The following is a 21,692-nucleotide window of genomic DNA, read 5'->3' as shown; positions in this document are numbered from 1 at the left end:
AATATTGCTTACAAATCAGAATTATCATTTACGGACTATGAACCTTCACTGGATTCTAAATGAAATATGCAGTCTCAAAGACGACATTTTAGATCTGGAAAGAAATCAAATCCAGGTAATTCTTACCACTTCAATTCATCTAACAAGCTCAAAGAGTTTTCCACCTGTCAAGACATATCTGACTTTATCTGCTAACAGTCTTCCTCCAGAACACTTACAGGTAAATCCCAGCCATGACTTTTTTTTTGAGATGAGTTTCAAAAAAGGTCAAATGTGGAAGGCTTATTAATTATAGTAAGACTTTGTTTAAAATCATGTGGGCTAAGATGGTATCACCTTAGACACTATTGCCATGATAGTTCTCACAGTGTTCTTGATGAGTAAACTGAGGGGTCCAAGCTGAAAGAGTAACCATGAATGTTTATTTCCATTATAAGCCTAGGCCCTCACTCTTTGATGAGTAAAAAGTTCATCTTCAGCATCATTCACAGTTATAATGAAGCACTGTCCCCTCCTCCAGTGGAATTCATCCAATGCCCAAATTTGTATGATCTTCTGCTGGACCAAGGCTGTGTTTAACATATTTACACAATATGAATACACTGCAAAGGAGCTGAAGGGAGATTATTTTCAGTATGTTCATGTTAATATACAATACAGGAATGTAGACAAAGCCTTTCTTAGTTTGAACGCAACTTCCCATGGAGATAATGTGAATACATCTACAAAGTGACGTTACAGTGAGATTTTATTTAGTCAGTTCTTGCATGAGTGAAAAAAATTTGTGCGCATGTAAATATGTAACTTGCTTTTTGTGATGGAAGTTTCAGTAGATGTAATTGGGATAGTATAGCTGTTATAGAAAACTGCTGCATATAAATGAATAGATGTTTGACAGATGTTTCATCAGGGACCTCACCGTATTTCAGTACAGATTGCTTATCAGCCCAGCTAAATCACTTATCAGAAATTCACAGAGGACAAGATTGCTACTCTAGCTCTCCCCAAATATGATTAGCAATGCCATCTTACTTGCTTATTATAGTTTTACAGCAGTGCTGGCAAGTTCTTTAAAACAATGTCATCATCCTATTTTATCCTAGCTTGTTCTAGTGTCCTTGGTTTCTGGGTGATGATAAAAGCTACTTACTTTGCTAAAATAAATTTCTTCTGTATGTGATGTGTCCATATCAACAGTATAAATATGGTCCCTGTAAACAAAAGGAAATGAAGTCAAATGGAGTAGTCAGACAGTTCATTTTCTGTAAGAGACCTATCTGTCACCAGATAATCCACAATCCACTTACAAAAAATCACAGGTCTTACTAGGAAACATTCCTGGCAGCATCTCCTGCTTCTCCCACAAAAGCATTTTCACATATAAACTGTTTGCCTTCCCATCAAAAAAAAAAAAAGGTGCTACAAAACTTCGGAATAAGGTTCTTTCCCAAAAGCAATTATTTGAACAAATGAGATTTAGGAAAGTAGATGAGTCTCACATGATTTCTGCTCTATCAGTCATACAGCAGATTCCACAATCTAGCATGCAGATGTTTTTCTGTATCTTGAAATCAGCTGCAATAGCTTTTAGGCAGCCTTTGCCAGATTCCTGGGCTAGCAGTCACTGAGTCACATTTAGCCATTCAGGGTTAAAAAGAGGCTAATCTTTTCTTTTTACTTTTTTCTCCCTTTCCCTTTCCCTTTCCCATTCCCATTCCCATTTCCCATTTCCCTTTTCCTTTCCTTTTCCTTTCTTTTTTCCCTTTTAATTATATGTCTAACCTTAGCTGTTATAATTTGATTGACATTATGGTAGACAAAAGGCTGACAGACAAAAAACTATTCCCAGAAATTATTCTTCTTTTCACACACTGCTGGCCAAACTAAACTGTAAAATACTTCTCTAAAAAATGTTCACACTTTTTTTCTTGCATTTACTTTCCTATTTTCCTGAGACCCTGTCCCTCTCTACAATTAGCTGCGAATCTCTTATTGGAAAGAAGACATAGACACAGGTATTCAGGTAAAGAGATATTTTTAGACATTCTTCTCCATGTAAGCTGAGAACAAGGATAGCTCTGTACAGAACTCAAAAGTTGAAAAAACCCACCAACCCACAACACTGTAGTAACCAGCACATCAAACTGGGACTGACACCTCATTTTTCCTTGAAATAAAATTGGATTTTTTTCAACATGCAGAAAGCTGCACAGCTGATGCAAGATCCACGGCACTGGAGGGGTCTGCTAAAAGCACTATACAGGCTGTTTTCATTTTAGAAATCCCTGTTCTGAAGGTTGGCTTCATTTTATTGGGTTTTGGGGAAACAGTGCTAGTCTCTTTAAATAAGGTAAAAAAAAAAAAAGAAGGAATACTGCTACAAGAGAAATAACACCTCTCAGGTCGGGAAAAGAGGCAGCACTGTGGTAGGGAGCTGGCTTTTAAAAATTTGTCTCCTGTGGAGCTTGAGGCTGTTTGCTTTGTAAGATGCCAAATCGAGGAGTTGACGGGTTTTCTTCTCCTCCAGACTGTAAAACCAGAACTGTCATTTACTTCCAAGATTGGTTTAATACTTCAGTTTGTTATTTGCCTGACTTCAGTTACAGAGCAGTGGTCAGGGTTGGTTCTGGAATAAAATTATCTATTAATACAATATCAGCTTCATAGATTACGTCATGGTTCCCCTTTTATGTGCATTGCTCTTTATTGCTGTCACTCCTCCTATATAAAAGTGGGGGGAAAAAATCTCTTGAATTGCAAATGAAGTGCGGGTAGACCTCTAAAAGCCTTCTTCCTGTACAGCTCTTGGTTTTAATCATCAGCCTCCCTTTCCAGAGGTTATAATTTTTCTTTTTCAACAAGACAATTAGAAAATACAGCGGTGGTGCTCAGAAAGAGTAGGGTTATTTAGTTTCAATAAAACAGCCTTCAGAAGACTTTCTGGTTCAAGAAAGGGTTCAAAGGAAACTCAGATGCTAAGTTATGGGATTATTGGAAAGAAGGTTAGCATCAGGAAAATTACATATAATTTTCTCATGCCACAGATGAAACACAGTTGCTGACAGTGTCAGGACGGAGCGAAAGAACTGTCAAATTCAGAGGAGGACTCCCTAATCACAGAAAACGTGGGATTGTCCTCTCCCTCCTTTTCCCGCTGCTGCCCAACTCCTACTATCTACTAGCTGTGGTATGTGTACAGTTTGCTGCTAATTAAGTTATTCTAACACAAATTTATTTAATCCTGGAGCTTACATTTCTCCCACCTCCAGTCAGCAGAACGGAGTTTTGTTGCCATGGCACAATCTTGTCGAGGAAGGGAATTTAAATAATGCCACCGGCTGTGCACGACCCTTGGCGCTTGGCGCATGGTTTGGAAACATGTAACTGCAAATGAGGAGAGAGCCATCCTAGCCCCTGCTCCTCGTCTGTTCCCTTCATATGCACGGGGTGGCAGGTAATGTGAACAAAAGCTGCCACTGCACGAGACAATGGGAGGAGGAGACATAGCAAACTTAGAAAAGGGTGTGTGTGCCTGGGTGTGGGTGAGCTCGAGAGAGATGGCGTGCGAGTATCCTTCCCATGAGAAAAAAGACGACAGAGCTGGTCCTTTGAGACTGCAAGCCAGATATTCAGACAGTAAAGCTTTATGGCCTCTGGCTGAGTTACTCTGATTTATATTGGCTGCGTATCTCTGCCTGATAATATGAAATAATGCCTTTCTGCAGCGACACAAAACTTTATTTGGTAATAGCTAATACAGGAGTCATGTATCCCATGTGACAAAACAAGTAGCGAACTGACAGAAATTTTAGTCTATGCCAGTTTCCCATTAATAAAATGTTAGCACTTCTCAAATCTGAGTTTCTGCTGCACTGAAACTGTCTGCAAAAGTCAACACTGGATCTTCTAAAATAAGCAAACAAAAAAACCCCCAACCTAAAACAAAAACTTTCAATATTTAACCATTTGTTTTGATTGTTTTTTCAGATAACTGGTAAAACATAAACTTAGGATCACTATATTTCAATGTCTAAAAAAAGCATGAGAGCAATATCTCATATAACAGACCGAAGACTTATGTTAGCTACAGTTTTCAATGAATCTTGTTACAAAAGTCTTGGCAAACATCTTTGATTGTGTACAAATTTGCTTTCAATCTCTAGATTTACTACTGCCTCTGAAGGAGATGCAGTATTTGGGTTACAAACTTTCATTCACACTAGATACTGAAGGATGACTCATTTTCTGAAGTTTGTTACTTAAAGATAAAAATTATCTTTGAATTTTAACTTGTATCACACAGCCTTGTCAGAGCAGGAGGGACTTTATTCAGCAACAAGGAGGGGAGAAAGAATACGTCAAAGAGGTTTTGAGTTACCAAAGGGAAAAAAGTGTAAGAAGATTTTTTTCGTGCTTGTGTAAGTAGAAAACAGACCAGGTCTTTATTCTTTTTTGTAGGTCACACAACCCTAGGACTATATAAGCACTCTCATTGTAGCAAGTTGTTTTATACAAATAGGGAAGAATGCATATTCACATACTAGTACACGTTATCCCCCAAACATTAGCATTCTTCATATAATTTGTGCACACAGTGATTTCATATCCCAGAACCATTCTCTGGGTTTTCCTGCTGTAATGCCAGTTGCTTGGGCACTGTGACAGTCTAATTGCATCAATCTCAGTCTGAGAACAAACTAGGAAAACAGCAGAACAAAATCTGCAAAGCAGATTTACCACCGTCTCACTGCAAATAATTTCCTAATTTAAAGGAAAACAAGTAAGGAAAGCAAAGGGAGCTCAGCTATGAAAAGGAGGAAATCCTGCCACCACCTTTCAAACTTCTTCAACCCTCTGCCCTGCCCCACTCATTATCCCACTAAACACAGCAAAAATACTAATGTCTGAACTCAGGCAAAGCGCAGGGCTTTGCCACTTGCCGCAGGGCTGACCTCTCCTTGTGCCCTATGACCAACACCACCGCAGCTCCTGTGGAAGGATACTTGCTCTCTGCCTGGACTGGATGCAAGGTCTTGGCGTGAGAACCCTGAGCTCTGCCAGCCAGACCCCATGCAGAGCAGGGTATGCAAGGAGCCCGAGGAAGCTGTGATTATCCAGAGCAGCTGCGATGGCTGGGTAGGGGAACAGGTGTGTTCTTCTAGCAGCCAGGGACTGAGAATGTCACTCAGTGACCATGCTGGTGTAATGCAATTACCAATTACGTGGTGCCGCATGGAGATCCACAGGGAGCTTTCCCCCACAGGACACATCTGACCACCCAGAAGATGGGGAGTGGCTGTTTGCGAGGAAAGCCAGGCAGCTCCCAGCGGCTGCCAAGGGCTTTGCAGACAGGGCTGGTGGTGAGAGGCTGCCTGTTCAGCAGCTGTTCCCCTTCACTCCTGGCCATCCCACCCACCACTTCTCCCATCTGCAGCAACAGCCTGGTTTTATGTGGCACATGTGGAAAGGTGCGTATTTTTCCAATAGAGGACCAGAAAACAGGCAGAAAACAAGCTGCTACTTGCAGGGAGGTCCCAAACAGAATCTGGGTCCAAGAGCTCCTAAACTGGACTACCCACTCTTGCTAATCAGTACCACCCACCCTTGCTAATCTGGACTCATCTTGCACTCACTTTACATCTCTAATGTAATTCCCACTCTAAGATCCTCAATCTTCTTTGCTAACAACAGGTAGGGAGATGAAGTGTTAATATCTGATCTGTGCCAGGTTGGCAGCTGTGTAATGGGTGTAGCTCCATTGAGGCCGACAGTGCAAGATGAGCTAGGCAAACTGAATGGGTGGCTCTATGTGCAATTTTATAAAAAGAGGTGCTCATGTCTGCACAGTATAGCTCTCCAAGCAAGACACTAAATTCAATTAACCTTTCAGAATCATGTTTGCTTCTTTTTTTGGTCTTAAGGTATTAAAAACATGCCTAAATCAGCAAAATTGCATTCTAATAACACTTATCAAAAAATGCATTTGTGCACAGAAGAATTATACTCTAAAATTTGTCATTTTTGGTGAGCTCAGGCGGAATAAAAGGATGAGGATGGAACTGCTTTTCCACGGAACTAAGTTATTTCTCTGGCAACTTCCCTCTTGCAGGTTTCAAAGGAAGGCAGATGCATGCAGTCCTAAAATACAGGTGTAGCATATCACAAAACTTTAGCTGACCACCTAGCAAGGTTTCTAATATGCCTTTCTAACAGGCTGCAAAACTCTCTCTGAGTGTAACAGTCCTAAAACTAATGCGTCCATCGGAGAAAAACTCAGAATATTCCTTGTCTTCTCCTTCCTCCTCTTAAAGCAGTAAGAGAGGATTGGTGAAGCAGGAGATTACTGACCTAGCAGCAACGTAGAGGGTCCTGTTCATGACCATGACAAGCTGGATGTCCAGCCGGTGCCTCTGTGTGGTGTTCCGCCCTGGTTTGTGACCCACAAACACCGGATACTGTCTTGTATCTGTAGGAAGGAAAAAAATCAACAGGGTCAAAAGAGAATAACAAACTGAAATTGTGCTAACATGAAGCACCGAGTGGCCCAGCTATAGCCAAAACCTGTGGTTTCTGTTGTGTTCTGGAAGCACACCCTGAGGCTGGAAGGCATGAGCACAGAGAGTTGGAGAGTTCTTCAAGGTTACAGTCCTTGCAGCTGCAAAGGTGAAAGTCATCACCTTTGTAGAAGACAAAAACTGTGAGTTGTTTTAAGTATAAATCTGTTCTGGAGCTCTTGGCACACAGGTATATGGCACTTTCTCACAGTTTTTCTTTCACTGCTTGCAGAGCTTAAATGCTTGCTCCTGGCTGCCAAAGCACGTCTATCAGGACAAAGCTGTCCTACAGTGGCCCATCAATCACCACCATGACTGGACTGGTAGTGGCTAAAGCAAAAGCCTTGGCTCCCCTTGGTTCAAACTGCCAGTTCCTTGGGTTTTCTACAGGACTGGGCTGCTGTCACAGAGCAGCTGCGGGGATTTCTGAGAAATGGTGGGAAATTACCACTTGAACTTATGAAGTGAAAGTCACTGCACATTATTTTGGCAACTAGTCTGATGCTCCAGTCCTGGCAACTGGACAGTAATACTGATTGGAATCCCTGTACTGGGCTTATGCTATCAACAACTCAGCTTCCTCCCCACCTCTACCAGTCACCCAGAGCATTTATTGTCTATTCTCAATATTTTTTTGGGTGAGAACTCAGCATACACAGGGTGTTCCACTGCTCCTCAGATAAGTGTACAACCTGTAGCAACAGGGAACACTTCTGATCAGGGCCACTTCACATTCACACACATCATATGATCATGGTATCTAGGTGCACAAACAAGGAGCTAATTAAGTAAATAAAAAGACAGAAGACAGGAGGAGGATGATCCTCTGATGAGCATTATCACTGCAGAACTGCTGCAAGTGCATGTTAGACAGGGCTGACAAGCATCTAGCTATGCCTTTTCCCCATAAATTTTTCCCAGAAAATTGCAGCTCTTTGAGGGAGTCTATTTCTTTAAAAACTCATCTACTGCTTCAGTGTTTTCAGCTATTGTCTCCTAAAAGCATTGTACCTGTTAAGCTTGGCCAAAGTATTGATTCATAGCATGGCTTCAGCAAAGCACCTCAAAGCACCATGTGCCAGAAAGTCTGGTGACAAAACTGGTCAGAAAAAGGAACTTCTCTCCGAACCAGATGCTGAGACCTCTTGAAGAAATAAATTAAGACACCAGGCAGGATTTACATGCAGAAGTTTAATCCTTCTGACCATGTCCTACATGCAAAATGCCAAGTTTAACTGTCAGGCTATTTTCTGTTCAGTAATGTTTCCTCTGTGACTCATGGATCTGGAACAAACTGGGGGCATTCATGTCCACTTCAGCATGCCATGCTGCAGAGGAAAAATTATCCCATGTTCTATTTCTCCAAAAGGATCAAGGCTGGCACATTTTTGCAAGAATGATTAGCACTACCCTTCTAGAGTGTGAAAATGTTGGTGCTGAAGATCCAGTGGTCACACTAACCATGTTTCACCTGGGTTCACTTCAGAGCAGTTCCTCCCTGTTCTTGTATCCCAGTTGTCTATTAACATTTGCAGCACATCAGGTGTGTCCTGGAGTCTTGTCTTTCAGATTGGTGTTACACATGACAGACAAGTTTATGGGTGCCAAGGTCATTACAAAGCACAGTAAACATGGACAATTTAAAAACCAAATTCCTGAACAAAAAGAGAATTGAACACAAGCCTGCTCTTGGCTGACTTGCTACACCCTAGCAAGAGTAGGGAGAGGCCCAGATGCTAAACATCCTCATAAACATCTGAAACTTTGAAGAATTTTCTTCGCAATAATCACAACTGAGCTGAAACAAATGTGAAAGAATCAGTTAAGTCAAGCCTGATGTCCAGAGTAAAATGCACAGAAAGCTCTCCACCTGTTTAGCCAGCAAATTTCAGTATGACTTGCAGCTGTTGGTGTTACACTAGATTTTGGAGAGTTAGCCAATCTCTACTGGTAAGAAAAGGGAGAGCTTCTGTCATAAAAGATTCTTTGTCTTGATTTGGTTTTTAGCTACAATTCTGGCTTGGGAAAAAAATGCCTAATGCTCAAGCAGAATCCATCTGAGCTTAAAGAAGTAAGTTCAATTATTTGTATCAGATTAACAAATCATAAGACCATGTGAAAAGTCATGTTCCTAAATTAGTATCTGAGAACGTAAGTGGCTGATATGGGTGAAATCAAGAAAAATCAACTTTATCTACTGCAACTGTAGTAAAATAATGTTGATTTGACGTCCCCTGATCAGTATTAAATGAAGTCCTCTGGCCTCCTCATACTTACAGTTGCCATGCGAAATACTGATAGGCTCAGAATCTTCTGGGAAACCAGCCCCAGCAAAATGTAGCAGTGTGAAATATAGCAGCAAGGCTTCTGACCTCATAGTAGTTCAGCTGTGAGGCTTCACTTCTTCACTTCACCCTGTGGAAGACAAACAAGAGTTTAAGTGCCTTCTGTTGAACCAGAGCTTCAAAGAGTCTGTGAAAAGTAGAGGGAGCTGTCCTCCTCAAGCCTCTCACTGAGGAGGAAACGCCTGAGGAGACATGCTGTGTTTCTAGGCAGGAACTGCCCTGCAAAGCCAGTTATTATTCAGCCCATGCCCCAGCAGGGCCACATCTTGCTTAAGGACAGACTTAAGGACCTGTGTGTTACAAAAAAATTTCTGCTTCTGCTGCTTATTATGCAATGAAGATGCTTCATCTCCTGCACTGATCAACAGCTGACAAGTTTTTCAAGAAATATTTTATTTTCCCCTTCTTTGGCTAACATAATTAGATGCTGACATGATGACACACACCATAAATAAAAAACCCCCCACACTACATTATTCTGGTTAAAAAGAGATTAAGAGTTATACTACAGGACTGATTCATACCCTGCAGAGTTGTGAATCAAGTGAAGAAACACTGAGACAACTTGATGGAGCATTCAGAACATGTCATTGGGCTTTACCATAAAAATATACACCCATAAATTTAGGTGTCGTAAAACCAATACCCAACTTGTGATAAAATAAGGAAGAAAAGAACTGTCTAAATCCAGCATTTTTTTCCCTGTGTTCCATTAATGCATTCATTCATTCATTCATTCATTCATTCAGATTTCATGTACAAAAATATCCCTAAATCTTAAAGATAAAAGGAACCACTGAGGTCTTTGGATACAGTGAAAGAAAACAGCACATAATACAGTAAATACTTCATAATTCTCAGGCAAATTTCACAAAGACATTGATCTGTAGGGGAAACCAGTGCAAAAGTGGGGTTTTCTTTTCATCCCTTCCAGAATTTCAAACCTTTGATGCTGCCTGCTAAAGATTCCTTTTGAACAAAGCTATTTTACAGTGGTCTGTCAGTCATTCAAGATTCATGGGCAGAAAGTCAAACTTCATAACCTACATAGTCTTTGAAACTTAATCTGGCAAACAAAGTGCTAACTTGCCCTTCTGCAGCACTATTTAATATTAGATACCTGTGTCTCCTGTCTTGATGCCAAAAAAAGCATTAGCAAGTCTTAAATGTTGGATTCCTCATTTTTTAACCAATTGAAAAATATCACAATAATTAATTTGCCTCATCAGATGCTGGTTTTCAAATAAAATTTCAGTTCCTATAAATGGTTTGGAAGGGGGGATCTGTTGCAGGGGGATAGAGTCCATAACGACTACTGATTTATTACACTTTCTGTTAGTCTATTATTATTTCAACATGCAAATTGGAAATTTGGCTGATTCTCTATTTCTATTAACAAAATAACTGAGAGACCAAGTTAGACCAAGACTAGGAAAAGAAAAATAATGTAAGGCAATGACTGACACCTTAACTTAACAAAGTGTTAGATAGATGGCAAAGGATAAAAACAGCACAAACAAATGCAACACAATACAGACACTGTCTGTTATACCTTATAGGAGAATGCATACTAAAAGATAGTACATACAAGCCCCAAGAGAAGCATTTCCATCTAGCACTGGTTAGGCCAATAGCTCTGTATGATTACTGACACAGCTATGTCTGCCTGCAGACACTTTCTCTATGCATTTCCTCCATTTCTCTCTTTAGTCACCTCTTACATTTTCTTCTGACTGTTAGCTCTCTGGCATAGGACCCATTTCTTTCTATTTGTTGTCATTTGGGGCCCTTTGGAATGCCCAAAGAAGAAATAAGCAGCAGAAGTAAATAGCATGCTTGGAAAAACAGTTTCCCTCAAAAGGTTTTAATGAAAAACAAGATACACACATTAAAGGGGCTAATTCCTTTATCTCTACGTAATTTTTCAAAATGTCACTTTGCTGGTTTAAAAATTTTGCCTTTGGAAGTACACTGCAAAATGACAAAACAAAATGCCTTACTACACAAATTGATTGAAATTATTTTCTCCTTGAAATTGCTACAATCCAATGTACAAATCTTTTCTGAAATGTACATGAGCAAAAACAGTTTAACGGGAAGAACTTAGGAAGCAATCCAGTTCTTCCACTTAAACGGTATTCATCCACAGTATCAGTCTGCAGGCTAACAATTCAAACCACTTGGCTCGCAGTGAGACTCTGGAGCATAAGAATAGCTGCTTTCTGTTACTCCCTATCAGCACACAATTCACTATCTAACAAGGAGTGTCCTGTGAGGAAAGCATCACAGTATGGCAGACGCAGCTCTGCCACTCCCCTTTAGAACCTGAAAAACTTTCCCCATGGGTGATTCTGCACCATCAGTCTCTACTGCTCATTCAGACGTGTGTGGTGCTCTGTGTAACTCTGTATGGGAGAAAGCTTCCAGGAAAATGAACAACGCCCAGCAAGCTTACTTTGTGATTTCATGTGCATGCTATTGGGCCAGATCTGCTTTCTTTTACCTGGGAAAAAAACCCCAAACTGGCAAATGAACTGACATAGATTGGTAGGTTTATAAGCATATGAAATTCTCTCTCCTTCTTAAGGGGATTCTTTTGGGCAAGAAAAGAGGGAGAAGAGAGGAAAAAAGCATAATTCTCTGTTGCTCTGGTACCAACATAGTTCAAATTCACAAGATGTGTATGCAAAATATTTACTTTGACATGTCAGTGATTCAAATGGACTACACGTGTATCAGTGTCTGTGCCAATAAGTTGACACTAAGGAAGACTAAGCTGCATCCAAAGGCAGCTTTTTATTCAGAGGTAATTATTCAAACATATTGCCACTTTTGCAGTTCTTACAATGGCAGAAAGAGCCATACTGTTTCAGTGGGATTTCAGAGAAGTGTGGATTCAAGAAGGTCACACTTATCTTTAGTACAATTTTCTTTCTGGTTGGACCCCTGGGAGTGATGCAAATGTTCTCACTTGCAACTGTGCTGAAACTACTTGCTAATCAAAAGTGCTTGTGAACGCAGTGTCTGATGAAGACAAGTAGTTAGACAGTGGTACCAACTGAGTACAGGCACTGTCTCAAAATAAAAGTTTCGCAAACATCAATGAAGAGCTCTCCATCCTTCATGGAGAGATGTGAACTGCAACCCAATCTGGCCTGCGCTGAGGCATACTGGTTGAGAGAGAACCAGGCCTGAGAACTTCAGTTCTCCTAGTCCGAAACATTGTTATTCTAGTTGAAGGAAGCTACCGGTGACAAGAAGAGTGAGTTTTGATGGTCTTTTACTATCAAGCATGCTATTAAAATACAGCCCTGCAAGTTTTTAAGAGCATGTTTTATAATCTATGTCTAATCCAGTGACTTGTAGTCATTGACTTGGCAGAGTAGATTAGATTTCTTCCAAGCTTCAAAAAACCCACAAATAATCTGCTTTTTGCATTCTTAAACCAAGGTAAATAGGAATTTTTTGGAACATACATTACTGCTCTGATTCTTCTTTCTGAAGATGATGTTTCAAATACCTATGTAAGACATCTTGTTCTGGCCACTTGTGTGTTCCCTCCTTTTTGTCTTATTATAATTAAATATAAACAAACCACATGATCTCTTAATGTATATAGAAATCAAAGTTTTGCCTTCTGAGGTGGAAGAGGTTTCTCTGTTTGTGCACTTCAGCCCAAAGATGAATCACTTCTAAGTAGTATGTTTGGATACTAGCACAATATAGTTGCTATTACTGTTATTTTTACTTAGTCAAAGTCTATGTATACATGTACATATACATATACGTATACATATACCACCCACATATACATGCTTGGCATAGGATAATTTACTTTTGTAAAATTCATGCTGTTGGCATGAAGGAGTTTCTGAAGCCAAGAAAGTAATTATCATTTCAAAACAAGGAGAAAAGTCTAATTTTCCTGTGCCAAGTGCCTTCCACAATGGCTATCCGTGGCTATTCAAGCCAACAAGAAGCCACCATGACAAGCTTTGCTTTTTGCTGCCTGGTGTTTTCAGCATTTACAACAGTCTGGGTGGACATGCATATAGAATATCTGCTTGGCTAGGCAAAGAATTATGTGGTTCTTGCCCTAATACCCTAGTAGGAAGGTTATTCTATCTACAGCTTGTTTGTTCCAGAAGGGTTACACAAATCCAGTGAAAAATCTAAACAGATGAGCGAACTTCCAGGTAAACTCCACAAAAGTGCAAGGCCAGATTTGATCCTGAGAGCAAATTCAACAGCAATAGCAATGACTGCATAGGCACATCTTTAATGAAAGGGATGCCCTTTCATGTTAGAAAACCTCCCATCTTATAGCTTCGACCTCACTGTACATTCAGCTAATCCCAGAGTAACTCCAAGAAAAAATCAAAGTATGCAACCATGAATTTTCCCATGGCACAGTAAAACTGCTCTGTAATGAACAGATCTTGTTATATTCATTTATTACAAAACTTCTTTCTACTATGATCGGTTCTGTTCATACACAACAGCTGCACTTCAATCCACAAATTATTAAGCTTAATGTGAGAATCACCAGAAAAAATTCCATGGTCTGTGTTATGCATGAAGCAAGGCCAGGAAACCTACTGGCCCTAAAAACTTGCGACTGTCTTCAACAAACTCTTTCATTTCTACAAATACGTACAAATAATTTATTCTTCAAAAAGACAGTCCAGCAAGAAGGTACAGCATTTAACCAAACACTGAGGAAACTAAAACTAAAGCCAGATGAATTTGAACTACTGCATAAAGAAAAGTGAACAACAGGGAAAGCAGCAGCCTACATGAACTGGTCCTGGAAATACTCAGCAAATAGCCCTTAGAATCATAACCATCAAAAGCAAAAGTACCATTAAAAAGCAGGGAAGAACAGAGGTTAAAAGACTGGAGATTCTTCTGTGGTAAGAGCTTTAAAGGCACACAGGTGATTTAGGAGCCCAAGTCCTACTTCAGTGTCTCATCAAAGCAGACTCACAGAGCAAGATCTGCCCATACATAAAAAGCAGGTATTGACCTACACAGCACATGTCTTGCCGCGCTGAAGGCAGAGCACACAAACCAGTTGGCCAACCTGCCTGCTGTTCCCTGCTATGGTACAGATTTGCCATGAGATGCTGGCAAGCATCCTTCAACTCCTTTGGCTAAGCCTTTGGAAACCTCTGAGTGGAAAACACCATCACTGCTATTTACCCTTTTAAATTCACAGCGCCTGGAAAGGGAAAGACAAGAGTTCTGCGCAAGTCAGAGGAAGGAATTAGGAGTAATGCAACAACAACAGCAAAAGAGAGGAATACAACCTGAAGGCTGCAGCTTCCAGAGAATGAGGAAAGTTAGGCTGGCACAGCAGAGCTGTTCAGGAGAGCATCCTTTGTCTATGCCTGTCTGTGTGGTGTGTTAGCTGCGGCTCAAACACCTCGCATGGCTGCACCAGGCAGCAGAAGGGCTTGTGCAAAATGCCTGCTCTGAGTGGTGCCAAGGGGATCAGACAGATATGAGTGAACAGAAGCTCAGCAGGTGCTTGGGAAGCTCAAGAGAGATGAGGCACAAGTGGCTATCAGCAAGACACAGCATGGAGTGCCAGACATTGTAACTGAATTGGCAATGGCAGGACAGTGCCTGGGATGGACAGCTTCTTCACCCGTATTGTCCTTTCTCTACCAATTGCTGCTCAGTCACCTGAATGGTGCTGCAGGTGGCTACAGAGACTCAATGCCAGCTCCATGCCCATCATCACTACCAACTTCCAACATCTTTTTGTGACTGATGGTGCAGCCATCATTCATCTTTCCTCTCCTGTTCTGCTCCTGTTGTCTCTACAGCTGGCCATACATTTCATGTGGCCAAAAAAGCACTCTTGCACTCCAGGTAGCTGGCCCTTATGCCAGAGAGACTGGTGCATGAATGCATTGGTGTAATCACCTGAACTCCTTCAGGTGTCATAGTAACAAGGGATTTCTCCTGAACACTGGTGAGGGCAGAGAGGCAGTGCCTAAGGGAAGCCCACACCTGTCTGGCAACACTGTGGACCCTAAATTATGTGAATGAAGCAGCACTCTTTCCCATTTGTGCATATCAAAAAGTTCTCCCTGACTATAAGAGTACTGCATGGGTGCCCTCTGCTATACATGCTTTACTAGCATTATAATTGAATTCAGTACTGCTTACTCATTGCCCAGCTGCTGTGGGCTGCATGCCAGGCATGACGATCAGGCCCAAGGGAAAGAAACCAGTAAGAGCGATTTTGCCACATATAGTAAGCAACAGTACCTACCTTCATTAAAAAGAATAATATGGACTTCATTACTAGTTTAATGAAACACAGATACACGGGCCATGCAGATTTCCTCACGACGACTTGCAAAAATGCATCTAAAATAAAATTTTGGCCCAAATACAAAGTATTTTCACGCAAGTTTCAGGGGTACTTGCTTATTTTGTTCAGGTTTACGCAAACCTGAGCCTATACCAACTGTTCTCTCCCCTCATTTGCACCTTTACAAAGCCATACCCCATGCACAATAGTGTCACCTATGATATGTGGCATCACTACCTCCTGCCTCAGTAAGCGATAAACTGAAAAGATCTGGAGAACCCCCAGGCAGCAGTGATGAGCCTCAGCCTGTCGAACGGGAGTAGCAGGTGTCAAGTCAGTAGGCAAAACTCAGCATGCTTAATGCCGGCAACCTGTCCTCTCAAGATCCACATTGCTGCTCCTGCCAGTGCAGCACAAGAAGAAAATGTGAAGAACAAATGGAGGCCTAAATAGAAGAAACCCTCTGCTGACCTGAGTGAGACATCTCTGATGACTGCAGCGTTAATAGGATGCTGCTGCTCAGAGGGGAAACAGTCAGATGGAAGATGAACATCCCCCAGATGGAATGAGAAGCATCTCAGGCCTATCGATTTTGGTTGTAACCTTTACTGTAAACAGTCCACGGGGGCCTCATCAGCCATCTGTTCAGTGATATTTGCATTGAAATATAGAGCCAACGCAAATGAGAAAATGGCCACAGTTCCTTGCTAAAGCATCTGCTCCAGCAAGATGCATCTATCTGTGCATCACCAGCAGCAGCACAGGTACAGGTTGTAAAGGAAGGGGTAACGCAGTGGCACTAGCTCTCTCACACGGCTCTAAAACAACAAACGCTCCACTTGTCATGATGCTGATGGTGGTGGTAGTGATATTATATCATGCAATATTTCACTTTCTAATAATTGCTCAGTTTTATACTGAATTCAGGCTTGCCAAAACTGGGAGGAAAGCCATCTGTGCCTGGAGGATGACTGCCAGAAACATTTGCAATTTTATTTTGGGGTTATAAACCTGCAGAATGGAACAAAGGCAATGCCTAAATAACCTCTTTCACTCAACACCCCCAATCATACAGAGCAATAGACCTAAACTCTGGAACAGCTTGGTCAGTCATTACAAAGATGTCTTTATTATTTTTAAAAGTCTCACTCATTTAAGAGATAAAAATAGCTTTATTGATTATTTGTGGGACTTCAGCAAAACTGTCAAGATTCTGAATTGATTTGAGAGCTAAATGTAGCAATCACTGCCTTTTGACAGGAGAGAACACCACCTCTAATATATACTTTGCTGTTTCATCTCAGCATGCTTAATAGAAAATAGATACACTACCAGCAACACCATTACTCTCTCCAACACTCATTTTGCCTGGGAAATATCAGTGCCAGTCAACTCACCTTCTATTCCCTAATCTGATGGAGGGAATAAAAATTATGTAGCTGCAGGTGACCCAAAGCTGTAGTGGGAGAAAAATGTGCCCTCCCTTGTTTTCTTCTCCTTTTGGACAGCAAAGGTAAAACACAAAGTCTGGTATGTTTTCACAACAACATTTACAAATGTCACCGATTAAAAGTTACACATGGTCCTGCAAGCATTGTCTCAGCTGCCACATGAACATTGCAAGTGCATGTAGTGATAGGACAAGGGGAAATGGCTTCAAACTGGGAGGGTGCTGAGGCACTGGAACAGGCTGCCCAGAGAAATTGTGGAGGTTCTACTGCTGGAAGTGCTCAGTATCGGGTTGGATGGTTCTTTGAGCAACCTGGTCTAGTAGGAGTTGGAACTAGATGATCTTTAAGGCCCCTTCCAATCTAAACAATTTCATGATTCTATGATTTTAATATCACCACGGTTAAAGCTCAGTGTAATCACAAATAACTCTCCTTTGCTTTTTGTTAATGCAAGAAACACTCAAGCACTTAAATATGAACCCTGGCTATATTCTTCAGGACACTTGTCCCATTCACTTGAAATTAAAGTGTCTATGTTCTAATGTGATGGAACAGTAGAGAAATGCAAATCCTCACATTTAAGTCAGCTGTTAATCAGAGCACACTGCTTAGCTGTTGTGCAATTTGGCCAGTTCTGCCCCTAATCCATTTATGCAAAAATTGACTCATTTAACCTGCCGTGATTTACTTGAAGAGAAATAGCAAATTTTGTTGGGTTATTTTTCCAAATGGCAACCAATCAACTTTGTCATGAAGTGATTGATAGCACATCAAACTACATACCTACCCTAAAATGTGAATGAAATCTACTGTAGTACTTCAAATAGTCAAGAACCTTACCATTTACATAATATTTACTCCAGCAGTGGAAAATGCACTACCCGAAAGTGACAGTCACCACTGCAGAGTGCACCATTTGATCCACATAGCAATAGTCTAGCCATGGCAGGAAAACTCAGGCCAAACCTCAACATCATATTCTGGGCAGGGAGGCTCAGCACAAGGACACAGTGTGGTCAAGCAATCCAAGTTAAGACAGGCAGAAAAAAGGGAAAGGCTTTTCCTTCTGGAAACCTGGCAAAGTCTTCAAGAAAAATTATGTTTGTCCCTGGCAGATAAAAAAAAAAAATCCAGATGAGCAAAGAGTTCTCAGTATGTATTTATAATTTTATCCCGTAATTTGTTTATGAATTAGTTATGTCAAGTTTCTCTATAACTTACAGAAAAGCATTAAAGAAAAGCATGAAATAGACTACCACAAAAATGCAAAATGTCAAAAAATGAAAAATGTCCACAAAACAAATGTAATCCCTAAGAGAAAATTTTAAATTAGTTGTGGATAGACACAGGTAGAAGAGAAAACCAGAAGACTCCGAGTACCAAGAAAACAAAAACTAACTGGGAACATTGCCTCTTAGCATCACCTCTGAAATCTCTCTCCCTCAGACAACCATCCACTGCCATGGGCCCATACAGTCACAGACATTCACCCAAATTTAAAAGGCTCACATCACAGGAAAGGTTTTCTTGTTAAAACTTTAGAGTGATTTCATAGATCTCTATCTTTCATGATTACTCTTCATTGCCAATGTTTTTTTGCTGGTATTTTTGGAAGCTTTAAACGAGTAGAATAAATCTGACTCTGAGACAGAAAATCCATCTAGCTTGCTTTTCCTCTGAGATGAGCATGATGCTTACAACAATCTAGCACCTGCAGCTTGCTAGTAATTGCTAGTTGCAAGTGTCAGACTCTGAGCTTTGCTCTGTCTAGATTCCCATGCCCAGTAAATTCCCAAATTTTAAATCATATAAAATCCAAGCAGCTTTATGGACAAATTAATACTAGAAAGTACCCTATCCTCAAGAATGAGTAAAGAGATCAGCTCAACATGCCAGCATGACATATTTTCCATTCTTCTCTTCTTTCCACCACTTCAGAGTTACGAAGAAGACAGAAGGCATAGCAAGAAGTCAACAGGTACCTAAGAAAAATACTATTTCCAGGATAGTGCTCAGACAAATGTTACTGTATGCTAACCTGGACATAAGGCTAAATACTGTAATTGAGTATATTTTAAAGAAAAATACTATATGCAGATATAATCAATAAACCTCCGAATATAAAAAAAAAATCACAATTCCTGTAGCTAATAGAATAGTTTAAGATAATTTTAATTACTGAGGATCTCTTATTCAGAGGAAACATCAAATAGCTGATGTGATTGCATTGGCAAACTTAAAATTGAGGTGGTGTGGGTCAGAAAAAGTAAGAAAAGAGATTGCAGTTAGAGTACGATGAGCCCTTGCACCACAGAAATACACTACTGACACACATTCACCCACACACTGAAGAATACAAGCATCCTTACACATTTGTTCACACCTGCTTCTTAGCACAGCATGAGGGAATTAGAGCAGCATAGAAGTCAAAGCAGCATTGACAAATGCCTGTAGTACAAGCTACAAAAGCAGTAGCTCTGTTATTATTTGCTTTGCTTCTTTGGACAAGCTGTGGAGAAAAAGGTTCAGTGTAGCAAGAGAGAACAAGCCCACTGAGTATGACTGCCTGAATGGGGCATGATGGATGAGCTTCCTTGCAGATAGGAAAAACCTCTAATCCATTCTCCGGCTCATTGCTAGAGCGAGGCAAAGTCATTCTCTTCTTCTGCGGGAAATAACCTCTGCCTTTTCGATACCACGTGCAGGGCTTTGCAAAGCACAATCCAGACTGTCACCCAGATGAGACCGCAGCCTGTTTCCAGGTCCCACACTAGGGGAGGCTCAGCTATGCAGCCCAAAACCCCAAAGCAAGACAAAGATGTTTCTATATTGCTTGTGCTTCCTATGGCTATTTTAGGAATGATTGCATGCATTCAGGTTCCAACAACGAATAATGAGAGACACAGAAAGAGAAGTCATTTTCATGGCACCAGCACTCAGCTAGTGACTGAAACTGAAACACTCCTAATATTCCAGATAATTTTATGGAGCTGAAAAAACCTACTCTGTGTGTAACAGACAGATTGCAAGCATCATCTCAGCAATGAAATAACATCCACCAGCACCAGGATGGGAAGACTTGCTCTGGGGTTCACTGATGAAAGTTTGACTCTAACCAAAATACCAAGGCTTTCTCAGACAAACAAGGACCTGTTCCCAAACCTCGTCCTCCCCCACACCCTGCAACTTCAGCCTGTAATGGTGGGTGACACAGGAAAAGCAATGATTCATTAGCTGACTGCATTTAAGTGAATTCAGCAAAACTGCTTCATGAGTAGCAACACACAGTTAAGGGTTTTTAACAAGCCTGCCAGGTGTTTTTTAACCCAAATGAATCCTTCCTAGCTTGTCTGACAGAACTGAAATTCCTGTGCAGGAACAAGGAAGGTGACTGCATAGCTGACAAACTGCTGCTGTTATTTCTTACCGCTGCTTATGCGATTTATATCAAATGCTGCAGAGAGAGTTTCCTCTAATTCTAGGTTGGCCTCCATAATGTGGACATCGAACTGATCAGCTGCCAGGAGCTGATCAACAGCCAAGACCTAAGTTCCTGCCAGCATTTAGAAGGAAATAAATGCACAAAAGACATTAGTCCAGAGAATCAAATTACTTTTCAATGAGACTCAAGGCTGTATGCACGGACCGTGCTGAGCTCACTGGGAAAGACTGAGGAGACCCAGGCAGGCATCAAGGTGTGGTGTTCTCAACTGGACTCCGATCTGGCATCCCCCCCTTGCCCACAAGTATGACCCAAGTCTTACAGGCTGCGCTTGCCTGCACAGTCACAGAGCAGTGACTCTCAAGCTTGCAGCACAGTCACACAGCACTTACAACTAAAGGGCATCGGCTTGTTTTTGTTTATGCCAGTGAAAATGCTGACACTGACATCTGCTAGATTGTGGAGCACTGATTCCCACTGGACTTCAGAAGGACCTGTAGCTGCTTTACAGCTTGTACCACCTGCATCAGCTCATGCATGAGGTTGCTTTACCTATTTATAAGCCTTCCAGTTACAGAGAATTGTATATATATACCACTTTCATCCTCATAAAGTACACATACTCAGATGAAGACTCAGTTAAATTCTGCTAACTTTACATGGGTTTTGGACCAAGTCTCCCATTTAATTTCAGGAAATGGAAATAACCACATCCAAATTCCCTGTGAAATTTGAGGTTATACCTAATCTTTTAAAAGAAGAAATTATTATTTTGCTTTGCATTCTTACTCTCTTAAAGAAAGTAAATCAGATGGTCTTGACCATGTTCCACCGTATTTCTTTTTGTTAAAATTTTCCTGTAAGCAATCCAAAACAGAATTATTCTTGTGGTAAACATCACTACACCAGCTTGAAGCAAAAGAGATTCTTTGCACATGAGTGCCCCTACATTCAACATACACTTGTGAAGAAGTCAATTTTGCAGTGTCTATGACCATATATATTCATAACTTCTGGTACCCTGAACAACACGAATAATGCCAAAAAAGTGTACTCTGATGGCTCAATAGTAATAGATTTTTTGGAAGATTTCTCTATTAAATAACTTGCTGCAACAAAGAGATCTGAAGAACACAATTTCAGGCACTTACCCTCTTCTGATTGAAAAATGTGACTTTGAAAGAAAACACTTAACCAACAAAATCTTTTCTGGAAGCTCTGAAGGACCCTGTCACCTGACACCTCAGGATGGTTAGCACCAGCTTTTTCTAGACACCAGCAACAGAGGTACCTTGATGAGACAGACCAAAGCTTCCAAATGCTCTCACAAAGCTTTCAGAAAGGAGAAAGACTTTTACTTAGTTCACTTACCAGCAAGCTATGCCTACTGCATGTGAAGTCAGAAAAATGTCCAGCCACTGAACAAACAGCACTCTGAGAACATGCCAAAGAAAATTTTATTTTAAAAAACCCCAACATATGAATATTGAATGTGTTCTCACATGTTTAAAGCACAGAGGAAAAAAGGTGGGAATTTATTGATAATTTACCTCATTGAATACCAATGCCTACCAT

The 21,692-nt window shown here is 40.8% G+C and overlaps 1 protein-coding gene across 6 annotated transcripts in view; it reads right to left on the bottom strand.

The window, feature by feature from the left end:
* The window catches only part of SEMA6A (semaphorin 6A), a 118,999-nt gene that overhangs the window by 59,140 nt on the left and 38,167 nt on the right, over positions 1 to 21,692 (bottom strand). For 5 of the 6 annotated variants that reach the window (XM_042013226.1, XM_042013229.1, XM_042013230.1 and 2 more), the window contains exons 2-4: positions 8,832 to 8,969; positions 6,349 to 6,466; positions 1,151 to 1,211 (exon numbers count right to left, since the gene is read on the bottom strand). In XM_042013226.1, the coding sequence (XP_041869160.1) occupies positions 1,151 to 1,211; positions 6,349 to 6,466; positions 8,832 to 8,931 (279 nt within the window). In that variant the 5' untranslated portion in view covers positions 8,932 to 8,969. Of the gene's footprint in view, positions 1 to 1,146; positions 1,212 to 6,348; positions 6,467 to 8,831; positions 8,970 to 21,692 lie in introns of those variants that run through there. The other variant, XM_042013231.1, reaches the window with a different exon arrangement.

Source organism: Corvus kubaryi, unplaced genomic scaffold (genome assembly GCF_017639235.1).
Source record: "Corvus kubaryi isolate FWS band 111438036 unplaced genomic scaffold, C.kubaryi_AGA036_p1.0 split1-37296, whole genome shotgun sequence".
Taxonomy (NCBI): Eukaryota; Metazoa; Chordata; class Aves; order Passeriformes; family Corvidae; genus Corvus; species Corvus kubaryi.
Note: the sequence above shows the minus strand (reverse complement) of the source record. Positions and strands in the feature narration are given on the sequence as shown.